Below are 19,222 nucleotides of genomic sequence, written 5' to 3'. Positions count from 1 at the left end.
CAGTGTGACCTGTCTGGCTGTTGACCAAGTATGCCTTGCAGTCGCTTACTGCATCAACAGAAACCAATTACAACATGTGGCTATGCTGGCAGGCTGTTTGTACAGCTTGTAGAGGACGCTAAAGGCAGCGCCCCCTGGTGCCCCCTTAATATTGTTGTTTGGGTGAAACTTCGGGAGAATGATTACCCCTTGGAGGGGAACTAAATAATGTGGGAGTCTCCCGTAAAAATCGAGGGTATGCAAGTATGACACTGAAGTGCCATTCATATGAAACTCGAGTGCCGCGCCAACGTTAAATTTTCACATCAAGGTGCACGGCGCAAAATAACGCCTCGCGGGCCGCGTGTTTGAGAGACCTGCTTTAGATCAATAGCAGCTGTTTGTTGCTGGCATCACATCACACTGACACGGGGCTGAAATGACATCACACTGAAATGGTTTCTTTTGTGTGCTTTACTCTAAGTGATGTTCATCTCTGTTCTGAAACATGAACTCAATTGATTTTATCCCGTCTAAGTTGTTTCAGGTGTCTGGGGATCGAGGTATTGGCTTCACTTTGCGGGAACAGCACACTTTTTATCAACTCATACTGTATCATATCATGGTGATGGTACTGTATCATATCATGTGGTATCATAGTGGTGGTGGTGTCGCAACATGATATCATACGTTGCAACCACCAGGAATTGTGCTGCTGTATGAAGAAGAGGGGAATTGTTTTGAAGCTTTTCTGTTCTCCAAGAGCCATAAAGAACACGCTGCCAGTTTTCTCTGCACGATCTTGACCCAGACCCCGGTGACCAGTCCCATGGCCGTCCCTTGTGATCCAGCCAACAGAACACAAAGGGCCTGCTACTAAGATCCTAACACCACGCCTCAAACAAACTATAAAATGACATGTGCTATTGCTGGCTGTGTTGCGTGTGATCTACTAAGACTGCGTGTACAATTGATAAGAAGTGCAAAAGTGGCGCAGACCACCCTCTTTAAATGAAGATCGTGCATGTACTACCAACATTATGTGTCCATGGAAACACTTATTTACCTCCACATCCATGTCATTATCATCTCCAACCTGTGTGTAGTATTTGTCCACCTGCCTTGACTCACATATGAAGTTGAAGTGCCATCCCATTCCTAACCCATAGGGTTCAATATGACCTTTTGCAGCTATTACAGCTTCAACTCTTCTGGGAAGGCTGTCCACAAGGTTGTGTAATGTGTGTTTATAGCAATTTTCCACCATTCTTCCAAAAGCGCAAAAACTGATGTTGGTGGGGAAGGCCTGGCGCTCAGTCTCTGTTCTAATTCATCCCAAAGTTGTTCTATCGGGTTCAGATCAGGACTCTGTGCAGGCCAGTCAAGTTCATCCACATCAGACTCTGTCATTCATGTCTTTATGGACCTTGCTTTGTGCACTGGTGCACAGTCATGTTGGAAGAGGAAGGGGCCTGCTCCAAACTGTTCTACAAGGTTGGGAGCAGGGAATTGTCCAAAAATGTTTTGATGTCCTGGAGCATTCAAAGTTATTTTCACCGGAACTAAGGGGCCAAGCCCAACTCCTGAAAAACAACCCCACACTGTCAGTTTACCTGGCCTACCACTTAATGGCTGAGTTGCTGTTATTCCCAAACGCTTCCATTTTCTTATAATAAAGCAGGTGGTTGACTTTGGAATATATAGGTCTGGATTTGTTGCACAGGTGGCATCCTATGACAGTTCCAAGCTGGAAATCACTGAGAGCGGCCCATTATTTCACAAATGTTTGTAGAAACAGTCTCCATGCCTAAGTGCTTGATTTGATACACCTGTGATTAGGACACCTGATTCTCATCATTTGGGTAGCTGGCCACAAATAATTCTACATCCAGCACAATCACAGCCTAACTGTGTCAGTTTGCACCTAACTTTTAAACGTGCCAAATGAAGACTCAGAGTAGCATTTGCAGAACAATTTCAGCATTGATAAATCACATTGCACATGCTGAACAAATACATTTGCATCTTTTCCTTCCTGATTGCGCTCCTTATTTTGCTCATTTAGGAAACCTGTAGGATCAGCTTTGCATGTGCTATGAAGTTTGCACGTGTTTTAGTACACGCAAACCTTTAGTAGATCAGGCCCAATAAGTAGTAGCCCAGCAGATGCAGTAAAAAATATACAAATTAAAACTCCTTCCACTTATTAACTTAAGTGGAGAAGAATTGCATGATGACATGTTGCAGTATTTCCAGTGTTGTAAAATTACATTTTTATCCCGAGATGCACTTGAAAAAAGTGGATTTACGCCCCTCAAGGTGCTTCAGGACTGGAGTTGCAGCTGAAGGTGTGGACGGAGCAGACGTGATGTCATTGGAATGCAGTGATGAGCAGGGTAATGATGTCATCCGTAAATTGTTGAAAAACTCCGCTTGCAGCCACGACCGGAATATTATCTTGCAACCAAGTTTTGCTTGAAATTGTCTTTCATGCTGTTACGTGAGATGCATTACAGTCACATGCTGTTACGTGAGATGCATTACAGTCACATGCTGTTACGTGAAATGCATCACAGTCACATGATGTTACGTGAAATGCATCACAGTCACATGCTGTTACATGAAATGCATTACAGTCACATGCTGTTACATGAGATGCATTACAGTCACATGCTGTTACATGAAATGCATCACAGTCACATGATGTTACGTGAGATGCATTACAGTCACATGCTGTTACGTGAGATGCATTACAGTCACATGCTGTTACGTGAGATGCATTACAGTCACATGCTGTTACGTGAGATGCATTACAGTCACATGCTGTTACGTGAGATGCATTACAGTCACATGCTGTTACGTGAGATGCATTACAGTCACATGCTGTTACGTGAGATGCATTACAGTCACACGCCGTGCTGCCTTTTCTCAGCAGCATTGATGTGTAACATATTTGATACAAACAGCAGATTTACAGCACTCACTTCTGGATCAAATATGTTTATCTGCAGCATACACCATTTTTGACATTTTGCAGGCAAACACTAACCTTTTTGTTTCTTCTAAATTATGAAACATCGGACTGCACTTTACAACACTTGTGTAACAAATCATTTTGCTATTAAGAGTCTATTTTTGTGTATTAGTATCTGAGTCAGGGGTCGGCAAACCAAAATGTTGAAAGAGCCACATTGGACCAAAAATACAAAATAAATAAATAAATAAATATGTCCGGAGCTGCAAAAGATTAAAAGCCTTATATTAGTTTTAGAATGAAAGCAACACTTGATGTAAAAATGTAATATTTATTCTATACATTTTTACAAGATTGGAAAACATTGGCAAAATGGAGGCTTCTTAGAGGGTGAGATAACCCCTGGTAGATACTGTTTTAGAAAGGTCAAAATTATAGATGTTTGTGTCCAAGCTAAAGGAAATGGCAGTCTGTCTTTTTTTTGATGGATTCTAATAGAAAAGTCAATAACATCGACAAAGCTCACTTTTGTGCATTCATGCACAGCATAAAAAGTTTGGTGGACAAAATGAGACAAAAAGGAGTGGCATAAAACACTGTCTTTTTGTGGCAGCGTAGGAGAAAGTTGTACATGTAAACAAATTGCGTCCGCCAAAATTAGTAGGACAAAATGTTAGAATAATCATGTACATATATATATATATATATATTATCACACAACTTTAGTATGCTTAAAGTCTGTTGCTATAGTTATTATCTATTGTGCTCAAGTTAGACTTTTGTATCTGTGCAAGGACAAAAACTTATTGTCTGAGGGGTGGCCTCAGTTGCAGATGTTATCTATGTTTTAGCCTGCTAAACAGCCAAGGACTTCAAGGACCTCTACAAAGATAAGATGACAGCATGTAGACAAAGCAGAAACAAGGCAATCACAAGGCCCAAGTACATTCCGTAACGTATTGTGCGTCCTGGACCTGCTTTACAAAAAATATGTGGCCACTCCTTTAAGAGGCGGCCTCACTGATGTTGACTGTGGAACTCCTGAATAAATAAAGGGACACAGGAGATGAACCTTAGAGCGTAGGGCGAGACTGTGACTAGGTGTGCAGCGCCATGCGTTCTCCTCATGAGCTAAATTGAACTCTGTCTCTGCATGGGTCCTTGCTTCTTGTCTGTTTAATAAATGTCAAGTGTTTTAACCAGACACAAAATTGACGCTCGTCAAATACTGTAATCAGTTAAGCATGTTTAATACAATGTGTGGGATTTCTAATAATTAGGACGCCTTGTGTCATGACAGCCCTCCTACAGAAACCATATTAAAACAAAAAAAAAAATGTTTTCCTCCATATTTTTCCATTTTTACACAATTTTGAAAATGCTCCAGGGAGCCACTATGGCGGGGCTAAATAGTCGCGGGTTGCCGACCCCCGATCTAAGTGAATAGTAGGTAAATGAATACATGAGGTGCTAGTAACTAAATAGAGAAGTTAACGCAGGTGTCAGTGAATTAGTGACTGCGTTAGTGAATGAACCAGTGAGAGAGTGATTCCGTCAACAAGTTTTCGTGAATGACTGGGTGAGCAAGTGACAACATGTGTGAGCCCCCGAGTGATGCATCTTTAAGTTAGTAACAATGTAAATGAATATCTAATTAAACCAACAAATTAATAAACTACTACCGTTACATGGAATTGAGTGTGTCAGGCAAACAGCAAATCATGAGTGTGTGTCAGAATAAGCAGGTGAATGTATGAGGGTGAAAATGTTAATTAAGAAAACTTTGTGACAAATTAGTGAACAAGTAAGTTTGATAATTGAGCAGAGTATGGGCGAATAGATGAATGATTGAGTCAATAAGAAAACGAGAGAGCCATGGAGTAAGTGAGTGAGTTGGTAAGTGAGTGACTACGGTATGGAATTGAGAGAGGGAGGGATCGATCAAACGAGTGATTCAGAATGAATGAATTCATGCAGGAAAGAGTAAGTAACTAAATGAACCAGTGAATGAGACAATAAGTAAATGAGTGAATAGATAAGGGGTTGAGTAAGACAACTATTGAGATAGATAATGAGTAAGTAACAGCGCGAGCGAGTACCTGAGTTAGCGAGTGCTGTTGTTTTTAGTTATACAGTTTTTATCCAATCAGAATTCAGCTAGCTTATGTTGCCATGCTGTACCAAATCTGCCTTCAGAATCAAAAATGTGTGTGCACTGTAAGTGAACGGCCACATACAGTTGATAGACAGTTCCCATAGCCAATCAGATCAGGAGTTGTTGTCAGTAAGACCTTCTAGCTGGCCTAAGGCAGATATATATTGTGATGTTATGAGCTAGGTAACCTAAGAACTCCATTACCCGGCATGCCACAGTAGTGAAGAGCATGCACGGTATGTTTTGGATGAGCACGCTGTGGAGTAAACTTGAAGAAGTCAGCCAACACGTCTCGTCTGCATCTTTTATGATCAGACAAGACAACACATATATTTGCAAGGCCATTTTCAAGAAGGATATCTAAATAAAAACTACATCTTGTGAGACCATGTCGTCCAACCCCGGAAGCTTGAATGTGTGTGTGGAGAGACGGAGGATAGGACAGACAGCGGTCCTACCCAAGATGGCGGCCAGGAGGCGGAGCATGCAGCGGAGAGGAGAGGTGGGGCACACTCGGAGCGACACTGCAGCAATCCGAGCCAGGTGCGTAAACGACACACCTGCTCTCAATCTCCACATCTTCTGCTGCAGCATAAAAGGAGAGAAGGAGGAACAATCGCGGCAGAAGTAAGAGAGGAACCACCGGACAACGAAGACGACGTGAGCGACCAGGACAGCGATGAGCCCCTGCGGAAGACGCAGCCACCGGCCACCGAAAGGCACGCCGCGGCGAGCAAGAAGAGAGGTCGCGCTAGAAATTGGCGCGACCGACTGGCAAGACAACTTGGTTATTGAAATAATAAACCCGAGTCATCCCTGCTACAATACGTCTTGCATCGATGGTCACTGCAACACACACCATGACTGCTGGAGACCTTTTGTAAACAACACAGGTAAGCCTTGACTTGACTTTGTAGTGCCGCTGCCTCTCCTCAACCTTGTCATTCAATCCCTTTCACTTTACCTGCCTTCCCATTTATCTCCCTCCTTCTTTCTCCTCTTCCGCCCTGTCCTTCTCCGCCTCGCCACCTTCTGTCTCCCCGTAACACAAACAGGAAGGAGAGGCTTTGCAGTCCCACTGAGATCTGTGGCCTCTTTAAACCTTCCCGTGCTTTGCTCCGTTCCTCTCCAAGGGGCTCTCCACACCGAGTGGCTGATAAGCCTTGTGCTAAGTGTGTGTGTGTGTGTGTGTGTGTGTGTGTGTGTGTGTGTGCACAACCTGTTTGAAATAGTGTTAGAGGGATGTAGTCTGCGCTCAGACAGCCTGACAGTTCTCATGGTCTCATGGACCCTTCATCACCCGCCATGTCATCACCAAAGCCAGTCCAGGTGTGATTTACAGCATGCATGTGCACGCCGGGATCGATTGTGGGTGTGTCCAGGTGGGGTGTAATTAAAAAGGGCTGTCTGGAGCCAAAAATATCAAACGGTAATGGGAAAGAACTGCAAACTTTTAATGAGAACACTGAGTCCCAAAAGAGTTGGGGAGAGCTGGCCATTAGCAGGACATGGAAGTGGAAGAAAGCACGGCACTGTAGTCGCTAACTGGAGTTTTCAAACTCCAGCAATGCATGTACAATATTAACAATATTTTGGTACGGGTACTAAAAATATTTCGATACTTATCTGTACTTTTTCTAAACAAAAGGGACCACAAAAAAGGGCATTATTGCCTTCATTTTTCTGGTGACAAAACAAGATTATTTTAGTCAAAGTCACACCGATTAACAAGACAAGTCTACTGTGCTATTTTTCTGTGAAATAAACTTGAATGATTTAAAAATTTGGCTCACGACTTGATGATATGGAAAAATGTTTTTCTTCCTGAAGATAAACCATGTGAGAAGCACTCAACTCACACATGCTGACTCCAAATCATCATTGATGCAGAACCAGCAGACAATAACCAACATTATGTTTCATGTTGATTGGAAATTCCCCCGACAGCTCGTACAGCAAATGAATATGTTTGTCTTGATACAAGGAAGAACGTTAGCTAACTTAGCATCAACTTAAGACAATGATGTTGCCTAGCTAGCTAGGACTTCACTTACATCTCTCATTCCTGCTGCTTCTTCTCTGCTGCGGGCCAATAACTTTCTTAAATCCATCTAGGAGTTACAGTTAGACTCAAATCAAAATCAAAATAATGTAATTAACAAATTGTTGTTGGCTAACGTTACCTACCTCAGCAGTGATTCTCATCCTCTCTCTCTCTCTCTCTCAACCGAAGTCTCGATCCACACGTGAATAAATTACCATATTAATTAGCCATATGCTCATTGTTAATGGAGTGAATACAGTAGCAATCAATTACCATACTAAATAGTATGTGCGCTGTTGTCTATGTTATGTAGACTTAAAACTCTGAAGCGTTTTTTTTTTATTGGTTAAATTTTTACTGGGGCACTGCAGATTAACAGTGGGGCACGTGCCCCAGTGAAATATGTCTGGCGACGCCCCTGGTATACGGTACAGCCCTGTGCATTGACATGGGTCATCTTACCACAGGCTGCAGCTGGGTGCCAGGCATCATGGAGTTTGCGATCTGCATCTGTTGGGCCAGCATGGCCATGTTCTTCTGCTGGATGAGGTTGTTCCTTCCGTTGATCTCCAGCTGGGTCTTCAGGTGTGGAGGGGGGTGCAGGTACTTGCAGTTGTCCCGAGAACACCGACCCTGTTGGCATAAAGATGGGAAGATGTTTTTGATAATGGGAATAAGTAACAAGCTTTGACTTAAAATACAGACGTGGTCCTAGGGTTGACCTCATGGTGGCCTCAGCCCCACACTTTACCACAACAGGAGTTCAAGTGCTATTTACAGAAGGGTTGTCCAACTCAATCGCAAATGGGGCAAAATGTCAAAGCAGACTTTTGATCGCAGGCCGAGCAGAAGTACCCTATTTTCCGGACCATACGGTGCACTGGATTATAAGGCGCATTAAAGGAGTCATTTTTATTTATTTTTTTCTAAATGAAAAAACTTCCTTGTGGTCTACATAACATGTACAAATTGCATTATTGGCTTTATTTTAACAAAAAATTTTAAGATACATTAAACATATGTTTATTATTGCAAAGGAATGACTATTTTGTCCTTAAATAAAATAGTGAACTATCAGGACATGGTTTACGCAGCTGACTGCGAGGTTTGTTCTCCCAGGATGCAAACGGACTATTCCGGACAAGGCTGGCAGGTAGGAACATGTTTAATTGTCTTCTCTCAAAAAGCTACAAAAAAACGCAAAATACTGATCACCTATGGAGCTAAAGTAAGCTGCTAGCATAAGCTATGGCATAGCAAGAAACAAACACACATGAAACTGTGGCATGAAACAACTAACCAAACTATGGCAAGGAGCAACTAGCATAACTATGGAATCAGACCTGCAACCGGCAATGGCGCCAGGCCGACTGACTGGCAGAGGCACTTTAAATAGTCTCTTGATTACAGCCAGGTGAGCGTCTCAACACCAGCGGCAGGTGAAAATCATACGCAACCATGGCAACCAAAACAAACGAGTGCACAAAAAACAGGAACTGATGGAGTTAAACTAACAGAACATAACAAAAAAACACACGACATGAACATACTAGACAACTTGTCTTTTAGTAGTAAGTAAACAAACAAAGACTCCTAATTAGTCTGCAGTAACATATTGTGTCATTTATACACCTATTATTTTATACACATTGTTCTGCCCTCACTGGATGTGTTGAGGTTATAAAGCTTGGCAGACAGCTAACAACCAATCCAGGACGTTTTTATAAAGTTCCAAAGCAGATGAATCCATTTAGGCTTTTTATTGTTGTTGATCTTGCTTTGTCTTGCACTGGACTTTGATTTTTAGCATTATTATTCTTGTAAAACTGAAATACACACAATGACAATGTATAAGCTGTATGATTCAATTAACAAACTGAAATGTAAGACACAATATGTAAACATTAGCTTTACACAAATATCCAGCATTATTACCAAAGAAATACTTCTGAGTGTTGAAACTATTTCCATGGTGGAAATATGCGAACGGCCGCCATTTTGAATCCTCAAACATTCATTAAAATAGTGCACAAAAATCGTTTTTCAATACACATCTTACTATCAAATTTAGCCACTTTCCACTTTAGTATTGAGTTACATAAACAAGTTAAACAGTTTACTTACAGACTTATCTTTTCCAAAGCTTGTAAAAGTTAACACAACTCGTCTACTTCTCATTGTTTGTCACCTGAACTAACCTCGTAAACCGGAAGTGCCTAAACTAAACCGGAAGTGCCAAACTAATGACGCGCAGCATTTCTCATGGCCACAAGGTGGCAGTAATAGTCCACAATCAAACGGGCATAACACACATTATAAAGGACAAACTGTAAAAAGGGATTATTAATCTACTTGTTCATTTACTGTTAATATCTGCTTGCTTTCTCTTTTAACATGTTCTATCTACACTTCTGTTCAAATGTAATAATCACTTATTCTTCTCTTCTTTGATACTTGACATTAGTTTTGGATGATACCACACATTTAGGTATGGATGTGATACCAAGTAGTTACAGGATCATACATTGGTCATATTCAAAGTCCTCATGTGTCCAGGGACATATTTACTGACTTTATAAACATAATATGAATTTTAAGAAAAAAAGAAAAAACATTTTGTGATGATAAAAAATATCAATGTAGTCATAGTAGTATCGACGAGATACGCTATTGTACTTGGTATCATTACAGTGGATGTCAGGTGTAGATCCACCCATGACGGCGGTGAGCTAGTGTATCCTCGGTGTGTAGTCAAGCATGTTTAGCTAGTCCTCATCCTGCAGTGATAATGATACTTGTAAGAAACTCACTTTATTTGTCACCATGGAGGTGAGGATTAGTGATTTAGAATTAGCCAAAACACTGCTAACTAGCTAACCATGTCTTAAAGCAGCTCTTCCTGAGGGTGTTTCAGTGTTATAACTTCACCTTTATCTTGACTTTTTACACCAAAATGCGTCCATTCTCCCTTTTCTGTCTACACACTGTGTCTGCTTGTAAGTACTCTGTGTGCGTGCGCTGCCGAACATGCTCCTCTGCTGGTAAAACCAGCGATGACACAACGCGTCGTAATGCCGGTAAAAAAATATGGCGAAGCGGTATTTTTCAAACAGAGTATAGTACTGTTTTTGATTCATTAGTACCGCGACACTATACTGGCACCGGTATACTGTACTACCCGAGTTGGTTGATTGGTTTAGATTTAGTATTTCTACACATATTTCCTCCATGTAAATCCATACTCGTACAAAAGTTTTAGAGGCCTACTGAAAGCCACTACTAGCGACCACACAGTCTGATAGTTTATATATCAATGATGAAATATTAACATTGCAACACATGACAATACGGCCGCTTTAGTTTACTAAATTGCAATTTTAAATTACCTGCAAAGTTTCCTGTTGAAAACGTCGCAGAAGGATGATGCGTGCGCGTGATGTCACGCATTGTAGAGGACATTTTGTTCCACCACCGTTTCCAGCTATAAGTCGTCTCTTTTCATCGCATAATTCCACAATATTCCGGACAACTGTGTTGCTGAATCTTTTGCAATTTGTTCAAGGAACAATGGAGACGTCAAAGAAGAAAGATGTAAGTGGAAAGCGGTGTATTGCGGCCGCCTTTAGCAACGCAAACACAGCCGGTGTTTCATTGTTTACATTCCCGAAAGATGACGGTGAAGCTTTACTATGGAACAGAGCGGTCAAGCGAACACGGTTGGATTGAACCACAAGCAAAAAGTACAGTGTATTATGCAGCGATCATTTTGAAAGATCGTGTTTCAAAGAGGGTCCCTTGCGAAGGGCAGAGATGGGCATCGCTACCACCCGTCGACTGGTGCTGAAGAAAGGTGCGGGGCCGACCTTCAGGTTGTACAGGTACGACCATATAATCTCACTAAAACACTAGTAACACAATAAGCAGATAAGGGATTTTTCAGAATTATCCTAGTAAAATTTGTCTGATAACATCTGAATCGCTCCCACTGCCCTTGTCTTTCTTTTTTTTCTTCTAGTCCTTCACTCTCACTTTCCTCATCCACGAATCTTTCACCCTCGCTCAAATTAATGGGGAAATCGTTGCTTTCGCGGTCCGAATCGCTCTTGCTGCTGGTGGCCATGATTGTAAACAATGTTCAGATGTGAGGAGCTCCACAACCCGTGATGTCACGCGCACATCGTCTGCTACTTCCGGTAAAGGCAAGGCTTTTTTATTAGCCACCAAAAGTTGCCAACTTTATCGTGGATGTTCTCTACTAAATCCTTTCAGCAAAAATATGGCAATATTGCGAAATAGAATGGACCTGCTATCCCCGTTTAAGAAAATCATTTCAGTAGGCCTTTAAAAAAACATTTGCTTAGAAGCAATCCGAGGTTGACCAGCGTCCCAAAAGTGATGGAGAGTTTCTAGCATGCTTGTGATCATCGGAACTCATTGACAGTCCGCCTGGGTTTCTTGCAACATTTATCTGCAACTGTGGGGGCAGAAATGAGCAATTAAAGTTCAGAGAAGAGGAAAAGCTGAAATGTAGATGCAGCAGACCTGCACCTACAAAACAATCCAGTGTACATCATCACAATCAGCATCCAACAGCTGAGAGGCAGCATGCGTGGATGATGGATGGATGTCTGCTCAATCTTTATTCATCCTCCTGCAGTTGAGACAAGTGTCAATATTTGACATCATTTCCCAAAATAAAATGCTGCAGGATGATTGTAATCCCCATCATGCTCTTCTTGCATGGACAGAACTATCTGCAGCTCTTCATTATATCCGCCTGGTAGTCGCCAGCCCTATGGTCAGAGTGATGCAGATGCTGGTGTGGGGATGCAATTTAATCTCAATACACTATGTTGCCAAAAGTATTTGTCCAGCCATCCAAATAATGAGAACCAGGTGTCCTAATCACAGGTGTATCAAATCCAGCACTTAGGCATGGAGACTGTTTCTACAAACATTTTTGACAGAATGGGCCGCTCTCAGTGATTTCCAGCATGGAACTGTCACAGGATGCCACCTGTGCAACAAATCCAGTCCTGAAATGTCCTCGCTCCTAAATATTCCAAAGTCAACTTTATTTTAAGACAAGTGAAGAGTTTGGGAACAACAGCAACTCAGCCAGCAAGTGGTAGGCCAGGTAAACTGACAGAGAGGTCAGCATAGTGCAAAGACTTTCTGCACAGTCACTTGCTACACAGCTCCAAACTTCCAATTAGCCCACGTACAGTACGCAGAGAGCTTCATGGAATGGGTTTCCATGGCCGAGCAGCTGCATCTAAGTCATACATCAGCAAGTCCAATGCAAAGCATGGGACGCAGTGGTGTAAAGGACATCAGCACTGGACTCTAGAGCAGTGGAGACACCTTCTCTAGACTGATGAATCACACTTTTCCATCTGGCAATCTGATGGGTTTGGAGGTTGCCAGGAGGATGCTATATTTCGGACGGCATTGTGCCAAGTGTGACATTTGTGTATCAAATCAAGCACTTAGGCATGGAGACTGCTTCTACAAACATTTGTGAAAGAATGTTTCCAGCGTGGAACTGTGATAGGATGCCACCTGTGCAACAAATCCAGTCCTGAAATGTCCTCGCTCCTAAATATTCCAAAGTCAACTTTATTATAAGAAAAGTGAAGAATTTGGGAACAACAGCAACTCAGCCAGCAAGTGGTAGGCCAGGTAAACTGACAGAGAGGGGTCAGTGGAGGAATTATGGTGTGGACTTGTTTTTCAGGAGTTAATTCCAGTGAAAGGACTTTTTAATGCTCCAGGATACCAAAACATTTTGGACAATTCCATGCTCCCAAACTTGTGGGAACAGTTTAGAGCGGGCCCCTTCCTCTTCCAACATGACTGTGCACCAACGCACAAAGCAAGGTCCATGATGACTGAGTCTGGTGTGGATGCACTTGACTGGCCTGCACAGAGTCCTGACCTAAACCCTTTGGGATGAATTAGAACGGAGACTGAGAGCCAGGCCTTCTCGTGTGTGACCTCACCAATGGTGGAAAATTGCTATAAACACACTCTGCAACCTTGTGGACAGCCTTCCCAGAAAAGTTGAAGCTGTAATAGCTGCAAAAGGTCATATTGAAGCCTATGGGTTAGGAATGGGATGGCACTTAAACTTCATATGTGAGTCAAGGCAGGTGGACAAATACTTTTGTCAATATAGTGTACGTTGGATAATCACTGCCTTTCGTAACGCTTCTTTCCCTTTCTGTTCACGTGTGAGAGGCCGATGCTGACATGCATGTCGATGAACACGGAGGAGTGCGGTCAGGGTCGTTACCTGTGGACACCTTCATGCATGAAGGGCCTCTTTACTCAGACCTGAATGACACCAGAGCGCCACCTCCTGTGGGGAACTAAAGGTTGCCAGTCATACCTCGGGGTATCTGCATCAGATTGCAGCTACGTGTGTGTGTGTGTGTGTGTGTGTGTGTGTGTGTGTGTGTGTGTATGTGTGTGTGACACCTGCAAAATAACACTCCATTTATCCCCCCCCCCCGCAGAGTCTAGTCTGCCTAGCGACAGCGCGAGAAGACACTTTGCTGCGGAGGAAATGTCAGGAGTTCTCCCAGCATTTCATTGGCTGGGAGTGGCAGTGTTACGAGCCAGAGGCATGTGTGTGTGTGTGTGTGTGTGTGTGTGTGTGTGTGCGTGCGCACAGGGTGCAGTTATTGATCAGCTCTATTTGGCTAATGTCTTTTGATTTTCAGGGCACAATTGCGTCCGTGTGGCTGGACGACAGCGTGGCAGACAACAAGTGTGTTTGCTAGTGACGAGGTGGCAGCATGGAGTGTAGCGCTCAGGCAGGATGCTCTCTGGTTTGTGTGGCCAAAAATCCCGTGAATTGTGTTGACAGAAAGATGAACTCTCTTTTTTTAAAGGGAGGTGTTTCAGGCACGTCCAACCGGTAGGAGGCCACGGGGAAGACCCAGGACACGTTGGGAAGACTATGTCTCCCGGCTGGCCTGGGAACGCCTCGGGATCCCCCGGGAGGAGTTGGACAAAGTGGCTGTGGAGAGGGAAGTCTGGGCTTCCCTGCTTAGGCTGCTGCCCCCGCGACACAACCTTGGATAACCAGAAGAATATGATGGATGGATGGATGGATGGATGGAGGGCTCTTTCAACATTTTTGGGTTGCTGACCCCTGGTCTACTGGCATTGGACAATAGACAAGTGGTCTTTGTTTGAATCGCATGGGATGTCTAGTTTGCTCGCACGTTTTATGTTTGCGGAAACAACTGGAATAGAAGAATTCCACTCAGACGAGGAAGAGCGAAAGTGAGAAGAATAAAGACGGCAGACAGAGCAAGAGATGCAGGGAGCTCCTCTTATTAATATTAATCAAAGCAATCTGTGCAAGCCATTTGAACATCTTGCTTGGCGTCTCTCTCAGGATGCAGGACTCCTCCAAAGGATGACTCCTGCATGGCTCCTCCCCTTCTGCACGTCCACGCTCATAATCACGCATTGACCCCCAATCATCTTTTAATCAACACCTCCGTGAATGACTCCTTCCAACGCTACCCTCGCCTCACCTGACAGCCTCTTATCATCTTGTTTGTTTGTTCTTTTTGTGGCAAAACCTTGAAAAAAAAACAAAAAACCCTTTGAGCGTGGTGACCGATGTGACAAAAGCGCAGAGACGGTGTCCCAAACTCTTGTCTGTTCTTCATTCTTCCCTGAGGGCGTGTCCTCCTCGTCTGGCCAGAGCCAGAGACAGAGCCAGAGCCAGAGCCAAGCATCAGTCGGGGCCGTGAGCAGAAAACTTCAGTGTGAGTTTCCACCAACATGAAACATGAAGTATTTCCACTGAAAAGAGTGTTTGGATGCTGAGAAGATCAACACATCTCTACTGCTCACATTATGTCACACTTGGACCAATGGACACCTGTTAAGATTTTCAATCTGGCCCCCCGGACATTCCCCGCAATTTTTTTTAGATCTTCAAGATGGAAGTTGACCTTAAGTCTTGAACTATACAAAGTATTTCAATGGTTGGAATCTGTTATTTTACATGATGTACTAGTTACTAGTGTTGTCACGATACCAATATGTTGGTACCGGTACCAGTACCAAAACTATTCAGATACTTTTCAGTACTTTTTGATACTTTTCTAACGGAATTGGACCACAAAAAATGTCATTATTAGCTTTATTTGAACAAAACATCTTAATGTAGATGAAACATATGTTTATTATTGTCATTTAGTCCTTCAATAATTTGTTGAACATACTAGACAACTTGTCTTTTAGTAGTAAGTAAACAAACAAAGACTCCTAAATAGTCTGCAGTAACATATTGTGTCATTTATACACCTATTTTGTCGAAAGGACAAGCTGTAAAAATGGAATATTAATCCACTTATTTAATGTTGATTTCTGCTTATTTTTCTCTTTTAACATGTTCTATCTACACTTCTGTTCAAATGTAATAATCACTTATTCTTCTCTTCTTTGATACTTGACATTAGTTTTGGATGATACCACACATTTAGGTATGGATGTGATACCAAATAGTTACAGGATCATACAATAAAATATAATACCTAATAAACTAATAATAATATGGTTAAGAAATACTGATGTAAAGGGTAGGTGTCGCGGTGCTTTCTGTAAAGTACTATCTATCTAATCTAATCTAATCTAATTAACATGGTCTATCTACACTTCTGTTAAAATGTAATAATCACTTATTCTTCTCTTCTTTGATACTTGACATTAGTTTTGGATGATACCACACATTTAGGTATCAATCCGATACCAAGTAGTTACAGGATCATACATTGGTCATATTCAAAGTCCTCATGTGTCCAGGGACATATTTATTGCCAATGTATTTCAAATATATAGCCAACTTTTCTCAATTTTTTTTTTTTCTAAATGTAGCTGAGATAGGCGCCAGCGCCCCCCGCGACCCCGAAAGGGAATAAGCGGTAGAAAATGGATGGATGGATGGATGTTAAATGTAAATGTAAATGTTAAACTGTTAAACCTAAATGATAATTTTATAGCTGCTGAACGATTTAGGGGCTGATCAAAAGGAAATTAAGTGATGTGCTTTGGTGTCTGCTGTTGTTTTTGTTTTTTTAATGACGTTCATTTACATGTACAGTATATATATATACACACACACAGGCACACAAAATGTAGTACAACAATGCTCGGCACACATACACACACACACACATGTACATACACACACACACAAACGCACGCACACACAGGCACACACAATATAGTACAACAATGCTCGGCACACACACACACAGGCACACACAATATAGTTCAACAATGCTCGACACACACACACACACACAGGCACACAAAATATAGTACAACAATGCTCGGCACACACACACACAGGCACACACAATATAGTTCAACAATGCTCGGCACACACACACACAGGCACACACAATATAGTTCAACAATGCTCGGCACACACACACACAGGCACACACAATATAGTTCAACAATGCTCGGCACACACACACACAGGCACACACAATATAGTTCAACAATGCTCGGCACACACACACACAGGCACACACAATATAGTTCAACAATGCTCGGCACACACACACACAGGCACACACAATATAGTTCAACAATGCTCGGCACACACACACACAGGCACACACAATATAGTTCAACAATGCTCGGCACACACACACACAGGCACACACAATATAGTTCAACAATGCTCGGCACACACACACACAGGCACACACAATATAGTTCAACAATGCTCGGCACACACACACACAGGCACACACAATATAGTTCAACAATGCTCAACACACACACAGGCACACAAAATATAGTACAACAATGCTCGGCACACACACACGCACACACGCATTGCACACACGCATTGCACACACACACACACACACACACACACACACACACACACACACACAGACACAGATGCACATTTGCTGGAAATCTCTTACAAGCCTTCTTAATTTACCTTTGAAGTTTTGTTTTACATCAATGATAATGTTTAACATATTTTCACATTACCGAAAGCTTTGCCTTGACAGTTAATAAAGACTGATGGCCACAGTTTTTCTTCACTATGTTCAATATGGTGGTTGTGATTTGTTTATATTTGCTTTTGTAGCAGGAGTGACTTCCCCTTCCTCAACTTCCTTTGTTTTCAATTTATTGCACAAGCGACGTGGAGGCCATATCGGGCCCACATGTGCTAATATTACCCAGAAGTCTGATAAAAATCACATGTTTGTCACGACTTGGACTAGGACGTGGATTGTTTTCCCGAGGTGCCAAGCGAATGGAGTGGAAACGGCGTGAATGTAAAGACATCTTCTATTTTAACACTATAACTAAAGACAGGAACGAACAAAATGCGCACAAAAACTTGGTTGTGTAAACAAAACTCGCACTAAGGCAAAACTATGAACATCAAACAAAAACTTGCACAGTGGCATTAATAACGAGAAAACTTACTTTGGAACGGAACGAGAACGGGACATGGATCATTGGCATGGATTACAAGGTGCGTGACAGGTGTTGGAGGGTGTGAAGGAGGTGATGTTGCCAGCACGAAGAACAGAAACAGACAGCTTTAATAGTAGTGACATGATCAGTGAAACAGGTGTGCGAGTGCAAAACGGGAGACAGGTGAAAACTAATGAGATGCTGAGGTAACAAAACAAACCTGGAAGTGCAAAAACAGGAACTGAGTGTCCAAAAAACAAAACATAATTGGACAGACATGACCATGTTACTTGCAGTGTAAATGACACACACACACACACACACACACACGGAGCGACAGAGTGAGAAGGCCGTCACCCTTCCGGCAGCCCACTCATCCTCATCAGTGCACATTGATCCTAGTCGCTAGTAGCACTTGAACTAAACACTGGAAGGGCGTGTCCCAGAAGGTGAGCACCATGGACAAGCGGTAGGAAATGGACGGATGGATGGATGGTGTAGTCGTGTGAACAATGGGAACACGAAGAAAGGCAGAAGTTGATAAAAGAACAGTGCAAGTTGTCATTTCTGTTCTGTTTCTGTCATGTCAATCAATTTGCGAGGAGGCGACAGGATGCGGTGGACAACACCACACAGCTGCTGTGTCTCCAGTGATGGCTGCTCCTAATGCCACACTAATCCCCTTAAAGCCTTTTTGACGAATCACAATGGCCGACAAGGCACGCACTTCAACAATAACGGGATATTACACACATTCTTCAATTCCAACAGGCCCTGGTTATTACTTCCTGGACATCCATTCTCTGCGTGTTCCTGTCCATCTGTCCATCAGTGTGCATGTTACACCATTAAATGTCCGTGTGGCCATCCATCACTGCCTCTACTTCGCTTTCTGCTCGCTCTCTAATCTGCTCATTGACACCAGCCGCCCTCTGACAGACTTCATCACACAGCCAATCACTAAATGGGATTCTTGGGGCATTTCACTTATATATATATATATATATATATATATATGGTGGACAGAGAGCAGAAAAGGCTGGTGGTGACAGATGTGGCTATCCCAGCTGACGCCAACATCAGGAAGAAGGAACATGAGAAACTTGAGAAGTACCAAGGGTTGCCAGAGCAACTGGAACGGATGTGGAAGGTCAAGGCTAGCGTGGTCCCCATGGTAGTGGGGGGCGCTCGGAACGGTAACCCCCAAAACTGGGAGAGAGGCTCCAACGGATCCCAGGAAAGAACCTTTAAAGCCTCAGACCAGAAGAGCGCAGTCCTAGGAACAGCCAAGATACTCCACAGAACCCTCAAACTCCCAAGTTTCTGGTAGAGGAACTTGAGGAACTTGAGAAGTACCAAGGGTTGACAGAACAACTGGAACGGATGTGCCCTCCTTTTTTGAAACATGTTGCAGGCATCAAATTCCAAATGAGCGAACATTTGCAAAAAAATAACGTTTTCCAGTGTCTTTGCAGTCTATTCAATTGAATATAAGTTGAAAGGGATTTGCAAACCATTGTACTGTATTTCCTTGAATTACCGCCAGGGTGCTAATTATTTTAAAAACTCTTCTTACTCCGACGTTTACCAA

The 19,222-nt window shown here is 42.6% G+C and overlaps 1 protein-coding gene across 15 annotated transcripts in view; it reads right to left on the bottom strand.

The window, feature by feature from the left end:
• The window catches only part of LOC133537257 (muscleblind-like protein 1), a 141,187-nt gene that overhangs the window by 43,168 nt on the left and 78,797 nt on the right, over positions 1 to 19,222 (bottom strand). For 14 of the 15 annotated variants that reach the window (XR_009802631.1, XR_009802632.1, XM_061878227.1 and 11 more), the window contains one exon: positions 7,615 to 7,785. Coding sequence is in view for 13 of the 15 variants with exons in the window: in XM_061878227.1 (XP_061734211.1) it covers positions 7,615 to 7,785 (171 nt within the window). In the remaining 2 variants the exon portion in view is untranslated. Of the gene's footprint in view, positions 1 to 7,614; positions 7,786 to 9,276; positions 9,386 to 19,222 lie in introns of those variants that run through there. The other variant, XM_061878232.1, reaches the window with a different exon arrangement.

This window comes from Nerophis ophidion, linkage group LG18 (genome assembly GCF_033978795.1).
Source record: "Nerophis ophidion isolate RoL-2023_Sa linkage group LG18, RoL_Noph_v1.0, whole genome shotgun sequence".
NCBI lineage: Eukaryota > Metazoa > Chordata > Actinopteri > Syngnathiformes > Syngnathidae > Nerophis > Nerophis ophidion.
This window is presented reverse-complemented; position numbering and strand designations above follow the sequence as displayed.